Source organism: Molothrus aeneus, chromosome 7 (genome assembly GCF_037042795.1).
Source record: "Molothrus aeneus isolate 106 chromosome 7, BPBGC_Maene_1.0, whole genome shotgun sequence".
NCBI lineage: Eukaryota > Metazoa > Chordata > Aves > Passeriformes > Icteridae > Molothrus > Molothrus aeneus.
The window spans coordinates 7,226,330-7,244,925 of record NC_089652.1 but is presented as its reverse complement, the minus strand read 5'-3'; the positions used below and the strand labels follow the sequence as shown (position 1 = coordinate 7,244,925).

The 18,596-nt window shown below is 39.6% G+C and overlaps 1 protein-coding gene across 1 annotated transcript in view; it reads right to left on the bottom strand.

The window, feature by feature from the left end:
• Positions 1–18,596, bottom strand: part of ITGAV (integrin subunit alpha V) — a 47,531-nt gene that overhangs the window by 14,017 nt on the left and 14,918 nt on the right. Inside the window, exons 3-20 of the mRNA XM_066553702.1 lie at positions 17,094–17,185; positions 16,481–16,595; positions 15,185–15,246; positions 13,588–13,633; positions 12,020–12,145; positions 11,290–11,334; positions 11,063–11,106; positions 10,918–10,974; positions 10,471–10,523; positions 9,872–10,074; positions 6,306–6,497; positions 6,147–6,192; positions 5,490–5,591; positions 4,715–4,773; positions 3,535–3,689; positions 2,008–2,145; positions 1,450–1,517; positions 74–221 (exon numbers count right to left, since the gene is read on the bottom strand). Of these exons, the coding sequence (XP_066409799.1) occupies positions 74–221; positions 1,450–1,517; positions 2,008–2,145; positions 3,535–3,689; positions 4,715–4,773; positions 5,490–5,591; positions 6,147–6,192; positions 6,306–6,497; positions 9,872–10,074; positions 10,471–10,523; positions 10,918–10,974; positions 11,063–11,106; positions 11,290–11,334; positions 12,020–12,145; positions 13,588–13,633; positions 15,185–15,246; positions 16,481–16,595; positions 17,094–17,185 (1,751 nt within the window). The remainder of the gene's footprint in view (positions 1–73; positions 222–1,449; positions 1,518–2,007; positions 2,146–3,534; positions 3,690–4,714; positions 4,774–5,489; positions 5,592–6,146; positions 6,193–6,305; positions 6,498–9,871; positions 10,075–10,470; positions 10,524–10,917; positions 10,975–11,062; positions 11,107–11,289; positions 11,335–12,019; positions 12,146–13,587; positions 13,634–15,184; positions 15,247–16,480; positions 16,596–17,093; positions 17,186–18,596) is intronic.

Sequence of the window (18,596 nt, the reverse complement as noted above, 5' to 3'; positions counted from 1 at the left end):
AATAATAGAAGCCACTAGAGATCTCCACAGCAGCAGGTGAAGCCTGACTCCTGAGAAGCAGCCGGGATTTTACCTCATTGTTGCGAACGACGCCGATGAAATCCGCCTGGGGTGGAACCACGACGAAGAGCTCTGCTTCATAGGCTCCCTCCCCCTGGTTCTGGGCACTGACAATCAGGGTCAGGGGGTTGTCATCACCAATGTAGATCTGCTTCTGGTCACTGCAAGAAAACAGTGTGAAAATCAGTTCTGCACCGGGGTTTCGCGTTGCATGGAAGTGGCTGAACGTAGAGAAACAGGAGACATTCTGAAATGTCAGGAAAATATCAGAGAAATCTGGAGGCAGTGCCTTTGTTTCAGGAGTGTCAGGAGAGCTCTAAGGTACTTTCAAAAAACCCTGTGCCTACAATCAAATAGATTAGGTATTACATGGATCAAGTAAGTACAAATGGAGCAAGTATTACATGTTCTTTTGTGAGAATCTTGCCTATAAAACCACAAAACAAAAAACCACAAAGACCTCTTTCTCACAAGGAACAAATCATTATGGGCACCTAAATCCCTGTGCACATTTTGAATTACAGGCCCACTTTGCAGAGGTACAAGCACATATTTATAACAAAACTCAAGGGAAAGCTCAGCTACACAGAATAGAGCCAAGATCTCTGCAATACCTTTGGTTTCAGACACAAAGAGATTATCTTAGCAAACAATGCATTTTCATTTCACCAACTACAAGCATACATCAGGGTATCTGCACTGATGTCAAATGTTATTGAGGTGCTTGCATGAATTAGTGCTTGTGAAGTGTCCTATCTACAATGTGCATATGCTATAATGCATTAAAAAACAGATTATGAGATAATACAGCAAGAGAGGGTTTAGGCCACACAAAGTAAAAAAAAAAGCTCAGGCTCATGAATGAATTACCACTGACAAATTGTTTCTTTGTTTCAGGTTTGATAAAAGATACTAGCAATACCAACAATTTTTTTTTCATACATGTGACAAGAGAGCCCTACTCCTCCCCTTGCTGGATAAAATCACATCTTCACGTGTCTATCTAAGATTAAACAACACAACAGAGATACCAGTATTAAACAACACAACAATGGCAGCTAGCGGTGGTTTATTCTCACTACACATGTCCAGCTTAGCAAATAAATAAATAAATAAATAAATAAATAAATAAATAAATAAATAAATAAATAAATATGGCCTACTTATAGTGGAGGCTGGGGTGGGAGTGGTGCATTACATGCCAAAGACATTAGGTTCCAAAGCAGAAAACAGGTTTTCATTAAAGCATATCAGCCTGAGTTTAGATTGCATACAATCAGGAGTCCTACTTATCTCAACACATCTCTTAAACAAAAGTATTACCAGTTACTGAATTTTAGACCTCAGGTAGGGAAATTGTTTTTCCTTGTATTTTTGTCATGTATTTACCTTTCTACTGACACCTCCAGCTTTGGTTTGCAGATGTTATCATCCCCACAATCCAGCAGAATATGGGCCTATGGAAAAATCAAACACATACTGTTGTAATAATTCCTTCATTTGTTCTAACATACATCTTCAATAATACTGTTTCACCAGCACATTAAAAGAAATTCCCCATAGCTGGTTATGAAATGTTTTCATGCCATCAGTCTCAGAAGAGAACAAATGAGTTTTTATATGTGGGGGTCACTGTGCCTCATCCTGCCCTACTGCAATTCTAGGACTTCACCTTAACCATCCTTCCATACTTTGAATAATCCCTTCATATTAAGGGATTGCTGCTCTTTACAAACAAATGTAAAAATTTGTAAAAAAGGGCAGAAAAACGATTCATATTACCTTAATAGAACTGCAGGGGAAAACATAATGTACATAAAGCAGCATGGTATGAGAATGGGTGAAAGCCTTCAATATTAACCCTTGCAGGACCATTCTAACTGATTTTCTCCCTGAGATGAAGCAATGCTCTGGGCTCTCTGATCCCAGGCTGTGTGAGCAGGGTACCTGTCTGCTCATGTTGGCAGGAGTGAACTGGTTGAGGATAGGGTGCAATCCCGTGGCATCTGCAGCTGTTCTGTAATCCAGACGGTATTCCATGAAAATAGTGATGGGAGTCAGCTTGTCTCTGAACTCAGATTCATCCTGAGGAAACCAAACATTTCAATCACAGTTCAAATGGAGAGGCCAAAACATTAAAAATTCTGAGGTCTTTTCAAAGCAGAAAATCTCCTGGCAGAAAACCTGCACAATTTTAGCAGTAACATGTTTCCTGTTTAAAACATGGAAAACTGGAGCACACAAAAATATGAAGTCATGGAAATCCAGTAGAGCCTTAAGGCTACACAGCTCTGCTCTTTTCTGTCAGACCAACCTCAGCTTGCTTCTAAGATCCCTCAGAGATATTCACCTTTGGACTTCAAATTTTTCCTTCCTGAAGTTATTACTTGGCACTTGGAAGTTGCTGACTTTCATGCTGTTCATTTGAAATTGTTCTGCTTATCAAACGTTGATCCTGCCTTTCAGAGAACTTACAGACTTACATCTCTTAGCTTTACATCTGCCACAGATTTGCTCAGTGTAAACCCTGCTTCCTTTCTGAGAGTAATGAAAACTACTGACTCTAGCACAGCTCACTTCAGGATCTTATTGCAGAAGATGCCTTCTGTGGGCAGAAGCTTATTGATTACCTATAGTCTTAAACTGGTTTTACACACTATTTATGATCATTTCACATAGGTCATGTGTCATTACTGTCTTTATGAAAACGTCAGGTGGAAATGTGCTAAATCTTTACTAACCCTGAGATGTCTAATTCTGTATATAACCCACTCACAAAAGTCAGGTCAAAGAAAGTATTACCTGCCCTCCATGAAATCCTTAATGATTGCTAGCATTTTTATTTGGTTTTTTTTAGTGGGAAGCAAGGATTGTTTATGTTTGATTTATAAGTGCTCAGAGATAAATCTGAGCTGCATAGAACTTACATAGCTACACACAATGGTTCTTCTACTGATGAAAACTTTCAAATTGTGTTAGCATCTGTTCACATTTGTGAGGATGAAAACAGAAAGACTGAGAAAAAGCAAACTTAGTACTTCAACTTTCTCCATCTCCTCTGCTATTTGCTTTTTTTGGCATGTCAGTTGCAGGTCCATATTTTTCTTCAATTTTTAACCTCCAAAGTAGAGGGGACAACCTCTGCTTATTGACTTTCATGTTCCTTGGAAATTATGACTAATTTGGTGCCTGGATGGCTTATCCAAGAAGTCCAGAACAAAGTCCTGAATTGAATTTCCAAGGCATTTAGGGACCAGGACCTTAGCCACAAGAAGATTCATCATTCATGCTGCAACAGCAGCAGTAATTCAGGACAGATGTATGCTTTTAGTAATTTCAGGTCCATCCACTGAAAACAAAGTTTTTTCCTAGCATTTTTTTCTTGTTGTTTTTTCTTTAAACACCTAACACAATGAACTTATAATAAGACAAAGCACCAAAAATTATTTGCCTGGAACATGAATGGCTGCTTACCCTCAAGAAGGCATCGAGTTCCTCGCAGTTCATTTTGCCCCCCTTTGTAATTGTCATGTTCTTAGAGTGGCTGGGCTGTTTGCTGTGCAGAAACAGAGCTCTCCTGATGGCTCCTTTCTGCTTCAGCTTGTCCAGCAGCAGCTCCACCTGGAAATCTGGCCAAGCCAAAGGGTTTGGGTTAGGGATGCTTCATTCCATTAAACACAGAATTGCAACACAATTTCTGAATTCCCTCAGAAATTGAGCTGACCACTGATTTCAACTACAACACTAAGCTAGTACTTGCCCCTCTTAAAACCTCCAGTTCTTTCCATGTAAAATCTGTCACTACATTAGTTCTCAAGCACTGCTGCTGTCCTAAATTGGATTCTGCTTTTTCCTTAAACACTGGAAATATTTAAGAACACAGATACACTTATAATCTGTAATTGCTGTAGAACAGCAAGAACTAAAGTTAGAATTTTTTTCCACTAGAAAATTTAAAGCAATGTTGCACATAACATTTTATTTTTAAATGCTATTGTTAATCAAATTACTTGAAATATTTGGTATAGATAATAAAACTTATAATACATAACAGATATTCATATGAGCCTCTGTCCAAGATCACACCACCTCTGTACGTGCCACAGAAAATAAGGAAAAGATTTTTAGTGAGTAGACAAAACCTGATTGCAGCAGGCTGCTTGCCACACTACAAAATCTCTTGGAGACAACTTAAACACTTGTTTGAAACAATCTTTTCCTGATTCTGATCTGAGAATCTGATGAAAAAAGTCACTGCTATCAATCAGAAAGTCATAATCTCAACAGGATGTGACAAGTTCCCTGTGGCTTGTCTGTATCTCTCAGGCCCAGCAAAGCACATACTTGAATATTCTTGTCTGAAACTCCCCTCAATGAGACTTACTGCAAATTCTGTAGAACACAAAAGGCTTTCCAGGACTGGTTAACCACATAATTGAACATATGTTTAAAGTCTCAGATATGGTCAAATGACTTCTACAGCACTGCAGCCAAAAGAGCCTGCTGGAGAGTCCCATGGATGTGTACATGCCATGCCAGTGGCAGCATGGCTGCAAAGGGCACCCAGCTGTTTGTCAAGAAAACAACAATGACCAGTGCTCATGTTTGCAAACAGTACAACAAAAAATCCAATTTTTAAATGAGCAGAACTTACTGAGTGAGTTGGGGAGCTTTCCTTTGCCGTCCGCCTTTAAGCAGAACTTCACTTTGAAGCTGTTTGGGAGGAAAAAATTAATTTCACACACTTTTTCTCTCATTTTCTTCTAAAATTCCTCACTATTTATTTCTGTTCAGATGTATCCTCTTTTTGAGACTCTAGCTCATTCCCAAAAGCTATTTTCTACTGATGGAAGAGAAACTATAATCTATTAACAAGTAAGCAGAATTGCAGAAACTGCAAAGTTCTGGAGTCTTGATTCATCTAGGGACAATCACCTGTGGACTGGAATGTTTACTTCTGTAATGAAATGTGTCTGATATTTAAACCTACCATACTGACCCTGAAAAGGAAGTTAGCAGTAGGAAGGGAAAGTGGGTTGGGATAAAAGCCTGGGAGCCAGAAGCAAAATCAGTTTACAGAGCAGATCACTGCCCCAGTGCGTTTGCTAGTGGGTAAAAACACTGCAAACACCCTGGGATGTGCTGATGTCTTGGGAAGGCCCTACTCTGCTCAGCAGGGATACCTGTCAGTCTCTGCAGGTTTTGAGACTCAGTCTGGCATTTACTAAAGACAGGGCTAGTCCTCCAACTGCTGTCAGAGAGTTCTTATTTCGTATTGTTTTCTCTTCCAGAAAAATCTGCTTGTCCTTTTTTTTATTATTATTAGCTGACTAATAATAATAGCAAGAGACCTTTCAAAATTGGAAGCTTACAAAATTAAAACCCAAAAAGTCCCTCCCCTCAAAGGGAAACATAGATACTCTGCTTACCAAGAAACTTTTACATCTCCCAGTGAACAGGCTTTGTTTTCTGGGTTTAGAATGGTTGGATTAACTTCCAGGGCAGCATTTACTCTAATAACTGGTCTTGCCCTGCAAAGAAAACATCCTCTTAAAGAGCCCTCAACACCATGTTTGACAATGCCCCCCCATCAAATTGTGCAATATACACAAACACACAGTATTTAGTGAAACCACAAGAAAAACAAGTAACCACTGACTAAATGAAGCTTTTCTGTGCCTTTTCATTTCCATCAGCCACAACATGGACAACTGTGTAAAGAGGAAGTCCTATCTACTTATAGCACAGGCCAACATGTTCTCCCAAAATGAGCAAGCTGGGATGAGAATATTGGGATTGCAGTGTAACAGCTTGCAGCTGCTGTGTCAGAATCTAGAAAACTGTCACTCAGAAAGCCTTGAAGACAGCTTATTAATGTTTTTTCCTGACTACATATTATTGAGAAAGATGAATTTTAGACTGCAGATAGGCTTACTCAGTAAAAAAAAGCAGTATAGTGCTTTTTCACCTCCAGAGGTTTGGATGGTGGAGTGCCAAATTTTCAGACTTCCCTGATCCTGCTTCTTTTTGTGGCTCCAGAACCCCACTGAGCTTTCAGTCAGGTACAAGCACAGAGGGACCCTTACCTGTACAGAACAGCTGTGTCAACACCAAAGGCTCCAACAATCAAGTCTAGAAAGAGAGGAGACACACCACACATTACACCTTGCTTTGTGAAATCTGCCGTTTCTCAAGGGTGGGGCTGCTACTGAGTTATTGCAAAGTGCCATTTGGGGGCAGAGGACCTGGGTATCCATTTTTGTCCACATCTGTGGCTCCTTTCAGGGAGTACCCAAAGCTGGGGGGCATAGTGCGAGCAGCCCACTGCCCTTCCAGGATCTGGGACGGGATGGCATTCAAACCACTGGCTCCTCCATTGTAGATGTACACCAGTCCTCTCTTGTCCTCTCCACCATATGGTGCAGCAACTGCAACGTCTGAAACCAAAAGAAGAACCATCAACGTCACCAGACACAAATTAGAACACATTTGTGCTTACATCAGTCAGTAATTTCTGACATTACAGTTTCAATGTGTGTCAGGATAGGAATGTGCTCTTTGTTGATGGAGTGACAAAATTATCTTTTGTCCTCTCACAAAGGAAAGAAGCTTAGAAGTTTCTCTCTAAGACACCTCATAAAACTTTGAAGGCTTCACCTCAAACTTAAAGATAGCTAATTAGACAGAAGCCAAAAAGTCTCACCTAAGCAATTTACTAGAAAAAGAAGAGAAGAAAGAAACTAATTGCTTTTGTGAAGAGTTTTACCAAGAGCAAAAACTTCTTGCACCTAACTCAGTTTTTCTCTATTTGTTATTTTGCCTTTTATTAAAATTTTTGGTTCTAACACTGCAACAGAAGCCCTCTTGCTAATTTTATGCCTCCAAAAGTAGCTGAGCTATCTTGAGTAAGTAATAGACTTCCAAAAGCTTATAAGACCTAGCTCAAAGAGGCAACTATTACTTGTCAGTAGGGAGGAAGTGCAACCACCCTTTAAAATGCTCATCAACATTTGTTTGTTTATTACTCCTTTTATTTGTTCTGTTTTTCCTTTTATTATTGGATGCTGTTTTTTGTACAAAGTATAAATGTTTAACAAGAACACATCACAGCCTTTTGTGGGGAGAGGAAGGGGAGAAATAGTTCTACAAAACCTTCTCCACTTTGGTGACTTTTTTTGCAGTGGAATCATAAGGATTTGGGATGATTTTGAGATTATTAAAACATGCAGAGTTAGTCACTGTGGGTGCCAAACCACAAAGCTAAGTGTGACTCTCTTCCCATTTCCTTTTCATGCTCATGTTCCTCCAAAGGGTGGGACATATTAATAATTCTGGAAAATTTAAATCATCCTAAGCCAATGGTAAATATTCAAATCCAGTCTATCCCATAGCTTGGCAGCATGCATTATGGAGAACTTCCAGTTAGTGAAGTTATTTTATCTCTTAAATTTAAAAGTACTCACTGTTAATGATTAATAAACGGTAGCAAACAAAATGCTAATTATACTATCTGTAAGGACAGCTTTAAAAGTGCACATATGATCTAATTTCAACATTTCCACAGACAGTTCAAGGACCAAACACAAAGCACTACTTGGAATAGTTATGTTTCTCCTTCCCCTTTTCTGAAATTTGAGAAAGTTTGATGAAAAGAATAAGTACTCAAAAGTTTACAGCTTTGTATTTTTGACTCCTATTTACAAACTTCATGAAGACAGTAAAAATTCCTATCTTGCACCATGCTGTGGTGGAAGGCATTTTAATTAACACTCCCAAAATGAGGCAGAGCAATAAAACCCAAAACACAGACTAAATAACAGCAAAGTCATTTGAAAGAGGCAGCTTTTGCTATGATTCTCTTTCCTACAGTGTATTCCAAATGTAAGTATGGTGGAATCAAAAAATGTTTGGGATAATCTCATCAAGTGACTGGAATTTTGGCTGTCAGCTCTCTGATGTCTTCTGTAAATAGTTGCAGTGATATTACATCTTCACACTGATTCTATGTCCAGTTAGCAACTAAAAAAGTCTCTTTCAGTTTCAACTACACTGTGAAATTATCATCAAAAATAAAGTGGAGCTACCTGGGAATTTGAAGTAACCATCTATTTTAATTTTTGATCTAACAGAAAATACTTAGCTTGCAAGCAGAATGGAAAAAAATGAAGTTTTTTGGTGGAACTCAAATTCCCACTACTCTTCAGGCAACACTGGAGTATAACGGGCATTAAAAAGCGTTCTCCCTAGGACTCCTGGAAATCTCCATCTTAACACCATGTGATTCTTGTCTGCTTTACTGTTTTTCATTCCTGTCAGAAAGTAACCAGAAGCTTGGGCAAGGGGTTTGAGAGTCTCAGCTCCAGTTGTGTCAGACTCAAACTTCTCTTCCAGTTACTCCCTCAAGACACTCAGCTCTTGGTGCATCTGGCTGTAGCTGCTATGCAGTATTTCCAAACTCTTCCATTTTGAATAGTAAATTAGAAAAACCAAATCCTACTCTTCCTAATCCTATTCCTAAAAAAGGAAGATCTTTTTTATATGAACATTTTTAAGCAGCAATCTGAAACCAAACCTTCTTTTCTGTCATCATTGTGTTTCCAGAGAGGAAAATGGTCTTTAAACAACAGAAGGAGGAAAATTATATTGAAGATGTCCTAACAGGTCACAGTGGAGAGTCAGGTATTTTATTGAAGTTTCTATTGTGGTCACAGCTTAGGAAACAATCAAGTGGTCAGTGTAAGAGCTAGAGCAGTCCATGTTGTGTCAGTGGTATAGTCTCTGCTCGATGCATCCATGGAACTCCTGTTGGCATTCCTGGGAGTAGCATACAAGCATCGAAGGGAGTCTAAACCTCAGCGTCCCTCACTCGCTCACGGCTACAGCACTGAGGGTTTGTGTGCAGGATCCACATTCTCTGGGCTGGCTGGGCTCCCCTGGTGCCTTGGGCAGGCTGACCTACAACAGAGACTAAACTGAGCCCTAAAGAATAAAGTAGGGATTTTTTAGAAGGCCTCAATGGATCCACCTTGGGCAGCACAAGAGCCCAGCCAGGGCTACACCCAAGATGAACCAAAATGGTCACAAAATGGACACCTGGTCACAGGGTCTCTCACTTTTATAAGTTCTGGTCCATTTGCATATTGGAGTTAATTGTCCAATTGCAGCTTTAGCCCATGCCCATCCTTCTTGTTTTTCTCTCTTCAGTCCATGTTGTTTATGCTCTTGGGCCTGAGATTTGGATCATTTGTCCTTGGTCCCCAGCTAGAGAAGGAATCGTTACCATTCCCTAATATGAAGCTCAGAATTACACACTAAAGCAGTACAGAATCTGAAAAATATAAAAGCTAAAACATGAGGCATCACTCTCCACAACCAGAAGATCCTGATCAAGATTCAATATTGTATTAGCAGGGAATGCCTTGACAAAGGTAGGAATGATGCATCTGACTCCATGTTCTCAGAAGGCTAATTTATCACTTTATAGTACTATATTATATTAAAGAATACTATACTAACTATAGTAAAGACTACAGAAAAGATACTTACTGAATGTTAAAAAAAATAATAATGAAAACTTATGGCTCTTTCCAGAGTCTCAACACAGTTTGGCCCCAATTGGCCAAAGAGTTAAAACAGCTCACACCAGAATCCAACCAGGCAATCACCTGTGGGTAAACCATCTCCAAATACATTCCACATGAGCAAAACACAAGAAAAGCAAATAAGATAAAAAATGTTTTCCTTTTCTCTGAAGCTTCTCAGCTTCCTAGAAGAAAGATCCTTAGCAAAAGACCATAAATCAACATCCTACCGTTGAAGCCATCCTGATCCAGGTCCCCCAGGGGTGCGATGGAGCTGCCGAACCGCGCAAAGATCTCAAAGCCGTTCAGCTTTGCTGTCTGGAACCCTCCCGAGGCTCGCTGAAGGCAGATGGTTACCTGGCCAACCTCCTGAAGCTTCCCGTCTGAGCTTCGATCCATGAAAAGAGGGGCTCCAATAAACAGATCTGTGTAACTGGACCAAAACAGGACAGAGCTCTTCAGCAGCAGCAGGAAAATTCACTCTCTTCAGCACTGTTAGCTCAGCACTGAAGTCAACGCTCAGATGAAAGCTAACTATCTTTAAATTCAGCTGAAAGCAAATATGTATTGACCAAGTAAGCACAAATATACAAAAAATTAATGGGCCTTAAGCATGTGAATATACACATGAATAAATGTAGATAAATACAAAAGCAAATGTTAAAACAAATGTGGAGTGTTAGCAAAAGAGTCATGCAGATGTGTTAAACCAGCAATGAAGAGAGAAATCTAGGTTGTGGGAAAGACCTTTTATTAAAATGTTGTTTATTTTTCTTTCCAGAAACAAGTTGGGTGGCATTGGTGAGAAGAGAGAGAAGAGGGCACTTACTTGTCCCCGTCGATATCTGTGGCAGCCACTGAATACCCAAAATAGGCAGCCATCTGGAAAACAAAATTCAAACCAAACCCATGAGTTGTAGTGATACAAACAAACAACTTTACACAAATCTGTACACAAAATACAGCAGAGAGATGATAATATATGCCACAAATTTTTTTTGTTCCTTTCCTTTTTGTTTCTCTTCCATACTCTGTTAGAAAGCAAACCCATCAGTTACTTTTCCAATTTCCCCTTTCATGATCCAGTCTCTTTCCCAGCTCTCAAAACAGGCAGCATTTCCTTTATTTAAATAAGATTAGAATTCCCTCAGACTTCATAAAATGTTGCTTTGGCAATCAAGCCAGTAATATGCAGACTATTATCTAGTACCCTAAATACTGCTGCAACACAGGAAAGGCTTCCTGGTCACCCACCACAGCCAGCAGAGCCACCCACCTGCTCTCCAGTGAAGTTGTGCATGGAGGACATGTTTTTCCCATTGTAAATGGACACCTGCACGTGGAGAAATACACATTACAGCATACCAGCAATAGTCACCTTTTTTATTTATTGTAAACTTTATTGTTTCAAATTATTTTACCATGCCCAGAGTTCTTGCTGCCCGTGGGACTCCTGATACAAAGTCTGAAACATAAAGCAAGACACAGATAAGAGTCAGGTCTCAAGGCACAGTGACTGCTGAACAGAACAGCTCATTCCTAGCACTTGAACACTCACTTCCTAGCATTTCCCTGTGCTCTGTACCACTGGTTTGGAAGATCTGCCCAGCCTATTACCATGATGTTCTTACTGAAGCAAGGGGCTTACCTTCGATGCCATCACCGTTGAAGTCTCCAACAGCCACTGAATAACCTGCAGAGACAAGGTCAGGCTTTAAAAACTTTATTGAACCTTTCATCTCTCTTTACACTTTTCACAAGTGTTTCTGTGCACAGTCTTCCTCTCTTCATCTTAAAATGCACTGGTATAAATATTGCCTTGCAGCAGCTTAGACTATGAAAAACTCCAGGAGTGGCTGTAACTCATCAGTATCCAGGAATTTGAGAGCAGAAGATGAAAATTTTAAAATTATTATCCTGGGAATTGTCCTGGTACATCCTTGCTTTTTTTTTCCTGAGCCTGGTTAGACATACATGAAGCAAAATGATGATTTCCCACTCCTCATTGTTTTTCTTCCAAAACATCATTTTCTTTTGTTTTGGGAGGTTATTTAGAAACAGCTGCTTTTAAATAACAAACAAACAAACAACCACCTATGTGACTAACCTCTCACATAAAAATCATACATTTGCCATTCCCATATTCAGCCTGAATCACAGAAAATCATGAAAACACTTCCATTTATTTTGTCATCGGGTGCTTTTTGAATCAAGCCTATGGCAAAATAACTACAATAAATAACTACATCACACACAAATGAGTGCATTTTCAGGAATTCACTCCCTTGTTGTCTGTTAGATGTGGAAATGCCAGTTGTGTGGTTTAGATGTTGGCGGGGAGTGTTGCAGGTGGAGGTTTCTGGTTTCCCACCACGTACCCAAGTAGCTGTCATCAAAAGCAGCACTGGCAGGCCTGGTGGCTAACTGGTCATCGTACTTGGTGCTGTAGACCTTGGAGTCATACTTGGCCACAATCTCTGTCACTCTGTCAGAAATCAGCTGGCCTAAAGAGAGAGAAAAGAGCTGACAACCACAACCAGAATTCACTGCCCTCAAAAGCAGCGGCTCTTACACAACACTGACCAGAGAGGGGCCAACTGCAGCAGAACCAGGAAGGACACAAGTGAAAATATGGATCCTACTCCAGCAAAAAACACGTTCACATATTGGATCAAAGGCACACACAGAGTTCTCACTGAAAACAGAGATCAAACTAAGGCAGGGGTGAGATATCATACACTCATGGTTCTGTAGAACTGAGCCCTGCTGGTGCTCCTGGCTCAAATACCACAACAGGAGGGCCTGTTTTGGCAGACAAGAAGCCAATAAAATGGACAAAAATGAGACAAGCACAGTGTATTGCCATGTTCTCCATTTTCACTTCATCAGCCACTAGGTGGTGACTCTTTTACATTCTTTTCTTCGAGTCTAAATTCAAGCTTGAATCACCAAAAACCCCCATTCAGAATGGCACTTCACATACATATTCACATGTGTATGAAGAGAAAACTCCCCCTCCAGCAGCTCAGCATGTGGAATAAAAGTTTAGGATGAAAAGTCTTGTTCTCAGAAGCATACTAGTGTCATCTATTCAAAGCCAAGTGGGCTTTTTTTGGTAGTAGTAGAAGAGGATGAGGTTGTTTTGGCAGATGAAGTGTCACTTTTGCCAAAAAACTATAAAATAAATACAGAAACCTGATTTATATGATACTGCATCTGCAGTTTAGCTTTAATAATTCGATTTTGTTTGTAATTTAAAACACAGGACTGGAACAAGCCTCCTGTGCTGCTGCACCTACATGTAGGCTGGCATGATACAGAAAATCTATTAATAATGTTAGCAGCTCCATGAAAAAGCAGGCAGCAGAGTTTGGCAGCTGTGTCCTGATTACAGCAGCACCTCCTTTGAACAGAGAGCTGCAGCTAAAGGCTGAATAATCCTGAATCCCACATGAGAAAAGTATACAGGTAATGCCAGGTAGAGGTAAAACGTGCCCCATGGCACAAACCAATTAAGACAAATGCAAAACATCTTTGCCATCAGAGGAAAACAATGAAATTCTCTTTAGAGGGGATATTTGTCATTGAAAATGCACTCTTTGTGTGTCAAATTATGAAACGTGTACATAGCAAAACAAAATATGCTAAAGGAAACTTTTCCCCTGCTGTTGAAAACAAATCCCATGTGCCAGGAAAACGCCCTTCTAATGATCATGGAATTATTTAAAACACAAAGGTCATCTCTGCTATCTATTACTACAACCATTATCTGTGGTTGCCTTGATTATTCAGGAGATATTCTTAAGGACAAAGGAACATTTCTGTCAGTTTTCTTACTGACAAAGACTCTGACAGCAGCTGGAAGACTGTGGATCAAAATGAGTGAGAAGATAAAGAGAAAAATCATAAAGGTCATCTTCTCTGTGACTTAAATGACATGTCTCACCTTGCCAGTAAAAACTTCCAGGTCCTCCCAGCAGCACCCTGTCTCCCTTGGAAGGGAAGAAAATAAGGAAGACAGAAAGAAAAATTAAAAACACATGAAGCACATCTAAAGCCAGAAAACACATCCTGTGTTTGTGGGAAGAAATCCCATGTATGTACATCACTGCAGCTCTGCTGACAACCACACATTTTCCTTTTTGAAGGGGTGATTAATTAGAAATGCATCCTGTAAAATGCTAACAAAAACCTTCAGTGACTATTTCACCCATTTAGAATTCTAGGCAGAATTCTGTTTTTATTTCAACAGACACTTCTTCCCCCGTAAATGTATGGCAACAGGAACACAATTAGGAGAAAACTCAGTGTTACATCATGTTTTGGGTGAGTACACAAAATAATGTCATCTTCTGCCTCTGCCATTTTCTGTAACTTAACACTAGAAAAGCTTAATTCAGAATAACTGTGGTGTAATTCCCCCACTCCATATTTCTTGGCACAACTGCAATTCACAAACCATTTGATGAAACTTTAACCACCTTAGCTATCCCAGGGCTGGGAATTTGCTCTGTAAGAATTGAATTAGGCCATAGGCTTTGCTGCATAATTAAGCCACTTCTTCAGGTTTTAATCCTAAAAACTCCTGTATTCACCACTCAGAAAAATCTAGGTCAGACATTTGGAGATACACCCTGGCTTGCCCACTCTGAGGTTTTGGATTAGAGCCCAAAGTTGGTTTAAACTGGGCCTGGAATCTGCACAGTGACCCTGAGGGTGTGTGCAAAATAACCCAAACACTCACAGCCCTCTCCTGCACTTGGCAGTTTCCTCTGGAGGAAAACCAAGAGTGGCCCTGGGCAAAGAGTGATGGGATATGACCTCATCCTTAGATGTGAGCACCCAAAAAAAGCCACATCACAAACAGGGCTTGCGTGGTCTTAACACGTCCTGACTCTGCTGAACCATTTCACTGCACAACGTAAAACACCATAGTACCTTCTCAGATCTGTGCACAGTTTTACTGTGCTTGGACTTCAAAAGTAATTGTGAATGAAAAAAAAAAAGAGCTAGAACAGGCAGGGAGAGCACAGAAGAGACACAAGTCAGTAAAACAGCCCTGTACGTCTGCTGGCTGATGAGAAAATCAAATATGATTCACAAGCACATTGTTCACCAGCTCCCTGAGTTGTCATTCCTAGAGAAACAACAACAGCTATAACAATAGCTATTACACCAATGCCAGGTCTCAAAAATCCTGACTATCACACTGAATTCACTTGAGGACCAGCTGCAGCAGAGGGTAAGGCAGGCAGCTGGGAAAGCCCATTATTTGTTCAGGACATGGTTCCTACAAGAGGTGCAAGTGTGCTGCTCTGAAGATGTAGGGAGAAAAAGGTTTATAAAAGCTCTTTAAGTGGTTTCAAGTTATTTTTGGGTTTATTCATAAATTTGGTTTGGTTGTGGGTTAGCTCCCCACCAGGAACAGTAACATTTGGTTTCATAATAGCTGTGATTCTACGTGCTCTGTATCAGGAGGGTTTGCTAACTTGCAGCTGTCTGCTGACCCACAGAAATGACAAAAAAAAGAAAAAATCACATACCTTTGTGAAGTCAATGCTAAATCCACCTTGACAAAATCCCTGTCCATCTGCATCAATAGTTGCTACCAAAGGAAAAAAAGATAGAAAAGAAAGAGGAGAAAAAGAAATCAATAAAGTACTATCAGTACTCCATCAGTTGCAGCACTGCAGATACTTTACAATGCATCTCCCTATGTAAACTTGCACTCCTAAACTTGAACCTTGGAATACTTTTCTCCTTAATCAGTATTTTCTCTTTATCAACAAGTCCCAAGCAAATGCTGTAACAATTTCAGGGCTGGCCTAATAGACATGTAACATTAGCATGTGCTCTAGCCTAGCACAAACAAACAGCAACCCCATGTTCCTTTGTGTTTCATCTTCAAAAGTCTTGGGGAAAATGTATTTGCAATTTCTATTCAGGAAATAAGATATTTGGAAAAGAGGGGATAATCTTTTTTCTTTTGGTATGGAAAAGAAAGCTGAATTGGCTTAAAACAAAAAGAACATATCTGGCTGAAAAAATTTCTCCATACTGAGAGCCATCCCAGCAAGAATTGTTATAGCTGAATCAATTTTAGGATTATACAGCTTCAGAGTAGAAATGCTGGGAGCTCCTTCTCTGAAAGTGTGACTGCTTAATAGGCGTGATTTAATTTAATACTTATTATTTAACTTCTTGTTATGCTGGACCAGGCCGGATTTTATTCCTGCTGTTCACAAATGATATTCAGCAAATAAAAAGTCAATCCTAACTTCAACATTCAAGTTTTAGGTTATAAACTTCTAAATAATCCAGCCCAACCAGAGGAAATAAATACAAAGCATTTGGAAAATAAGACTCCAAATGTTCAACAGTTGATATAATTTAAACAATGCATCACTACAGATGTATACACATAGGGACATCAGAACCTATTTTGGCAAAATCTTGTCTTCTAAAATGAGCTTGCACCTTAATGTACTTGAATAGTGATAAAATACTTGAGATTCATAAGAATTCCAGAGTTGGTCTTTGAAAAAGCACTTGCTACATAATTTTGCTTGAGTGATTACCACAGAATTGGTCCCTTCAACAACAGAAGCCCTCAAGCCCAGTGATTCTTGGACCTAAGATTTTCCTCTGGCCTACAGTAGAGAAAACAAGGTCTGCATCATGGACCTCAACAGAAAGAGAATTCAGATGTCTGGATCTAGTTTTTAAGTTTTGTTCTCATTGCTATACATGGAAGGGAGAAATTCCACTCCAAAATGTACACAAAATGTGACACAAGAGGAATTCCAGGGAGAAAAGCAACCCAAGAGCCCTATACTCACTTGACCTGCAGGGAGCATATTCCACAAATTTTGACCCAGCAAGCAGGTAACAAGTTCCTACAGGCTCTCTCTCTTGTTTTGTTTCAGTTCTCCAGTGGTACAGTGGGGCACAGGCCTAGGGAAGAGCACACCACAGTGAGGAAATAAACTCCTCTTCAAAATACTGGTGGGTAGCAAGTAATACAATGAAATTCCAATTTTCTACAGAAAAGCAACAAGAAACCTGGCAGATGTGTCTTGTGTTATTAGAGGAGATTTATACTATCAGCAGTAGGGCAGAATTACCTTCAGTTTGTACTTTATAAACAGCTAATTTATATCAAAAATTTGAGAAATAATATTTTCTTAAAGCAACAGCTGTGAAGTGTTTATCAAGAATTTATAACATATTCTAACTCAAACTAATTTTACTACTTTCCTTAAAACTGGAAAAGATGCTCCTAGCTTTGTTTATAAGGAGTTAAGCAAAGCTTAGCTAAGAAATTCTGAAGAAAAGAAAATTCATGCTGATTAGTGGGATTTTGTTTAAATTCTAAGTTATCTGGATCTCTTCCCATTTTCTTCCACTGCAATATCTCAGTACTGATTCATCTGAAGGGCATCAAAGACCTACCAGGATTTTATCATTTTGGGATCTCACAGAGGCTCCAAACCACTGATGAGACTTAAATTCCAGCGGATCATCAGGAGCAAAGTCTCTGTTACCTACAAAGAAAAGAAAAAAGCAGCATAATTTCAGGAAATTACAGGAACCTGTACAGCAAAAATGAAAAAGAAACCCCACACTAAGCCATTGGTTTTGATGCATACAGAGAAAACCAGGAACAGCAACATTGGAGAATATCACACTTTGATGGAACCAGGCTTTAAAAATGATTTATTACTATTTTTTTATATCAAGGGCCCAAACCAGCTATTTTTGCACACAGAGCCTTGGTACAATGGTGATTAGTTGTGGGAGCTCCAAGTTTATAGCGTGTTTGACAGCCACACAGTAAATACCTCATAGCTGAGATATTTGACTTCCAAGCAGATTACAGCACTGCTCAAGGAGCAGAGCCAAAGCCCTGTTAGCTCTGAAGCTTCTAAAAGAAATATTGCCTCCATTAAATCATGTGAGCTTTGGCTAGAATCAGGAATGAGCTCCTTCTCCTAATTCCACCAAGTGGTAACATCTCTATTCTGAGTGTCAATGCAATGCACAAAGCAGGAAATTTGCAAACTTAAAAAAATATGGGGAAAGAGAGCAAGGTAAAGACTGAGTCATTTGCACTGGTGTCTGTTCCATGATGCTGGCTGGTAGAAACAAGCAGTACTTCTGCAGGTGTGAGTGCTAAAATAATAGAAAATATATAGCAAATATATACTTAGCAAATAATATAATAATATGTAATATATATATATATATATACACTATATATATATATATATAAAATAGTAGAATTATTTGGTGTTTCTTCTGTACTTCCATTGGCAAAATGAGGCACTCTTTGCCAGCATAATGAGAAAATCGATGTAACGCTTTGAAAAACATACCTTTGCTCAAAGTTCCCTAACTGGCTGGTTTAGAGAGCCCAGAACTACAGGAATGGATGAGGCAGCAGCCACACATCACTTGCAGAGTGCCAGGGGATCCCCAAACCCAGCCCTGCTATGAATCAGTGACTGTGGCCACTTGGACCAGAATTTCCCTGCTTGTTTTACACCTTGTAAAGAATGCTTTGTCTGCAGAGATTGTGTTACTTCCTTTAGGAAAGTCCCACGGAAAAGACAAAAGAGATTTTAATCTGCCGACTCAGCCAAAGCAAGCAAGTATCTGGACTATTTTTGCTCTCAGATTAGAACTACACAGAAACCAATGCCAAGCACATTGCAACACAGAGAACTATTGTGGTTTTTTCTAATGTCATCAAAGGCAACTCAAACCTCACCTCCCTCTATCACCTCCCCTCCATCTCTTACTGGGCTGGTGCTGAAGGCTTGGAGGGTCAGCACATCTGCACAAATCTATGTACATTGAACATAAATCATTGCTGATGGTCAGCACATCACAGATTGATGTACATTCACCTTTATACTGTCACCCTTGTACAGGTTAAAATGTAGCTTGGAGACC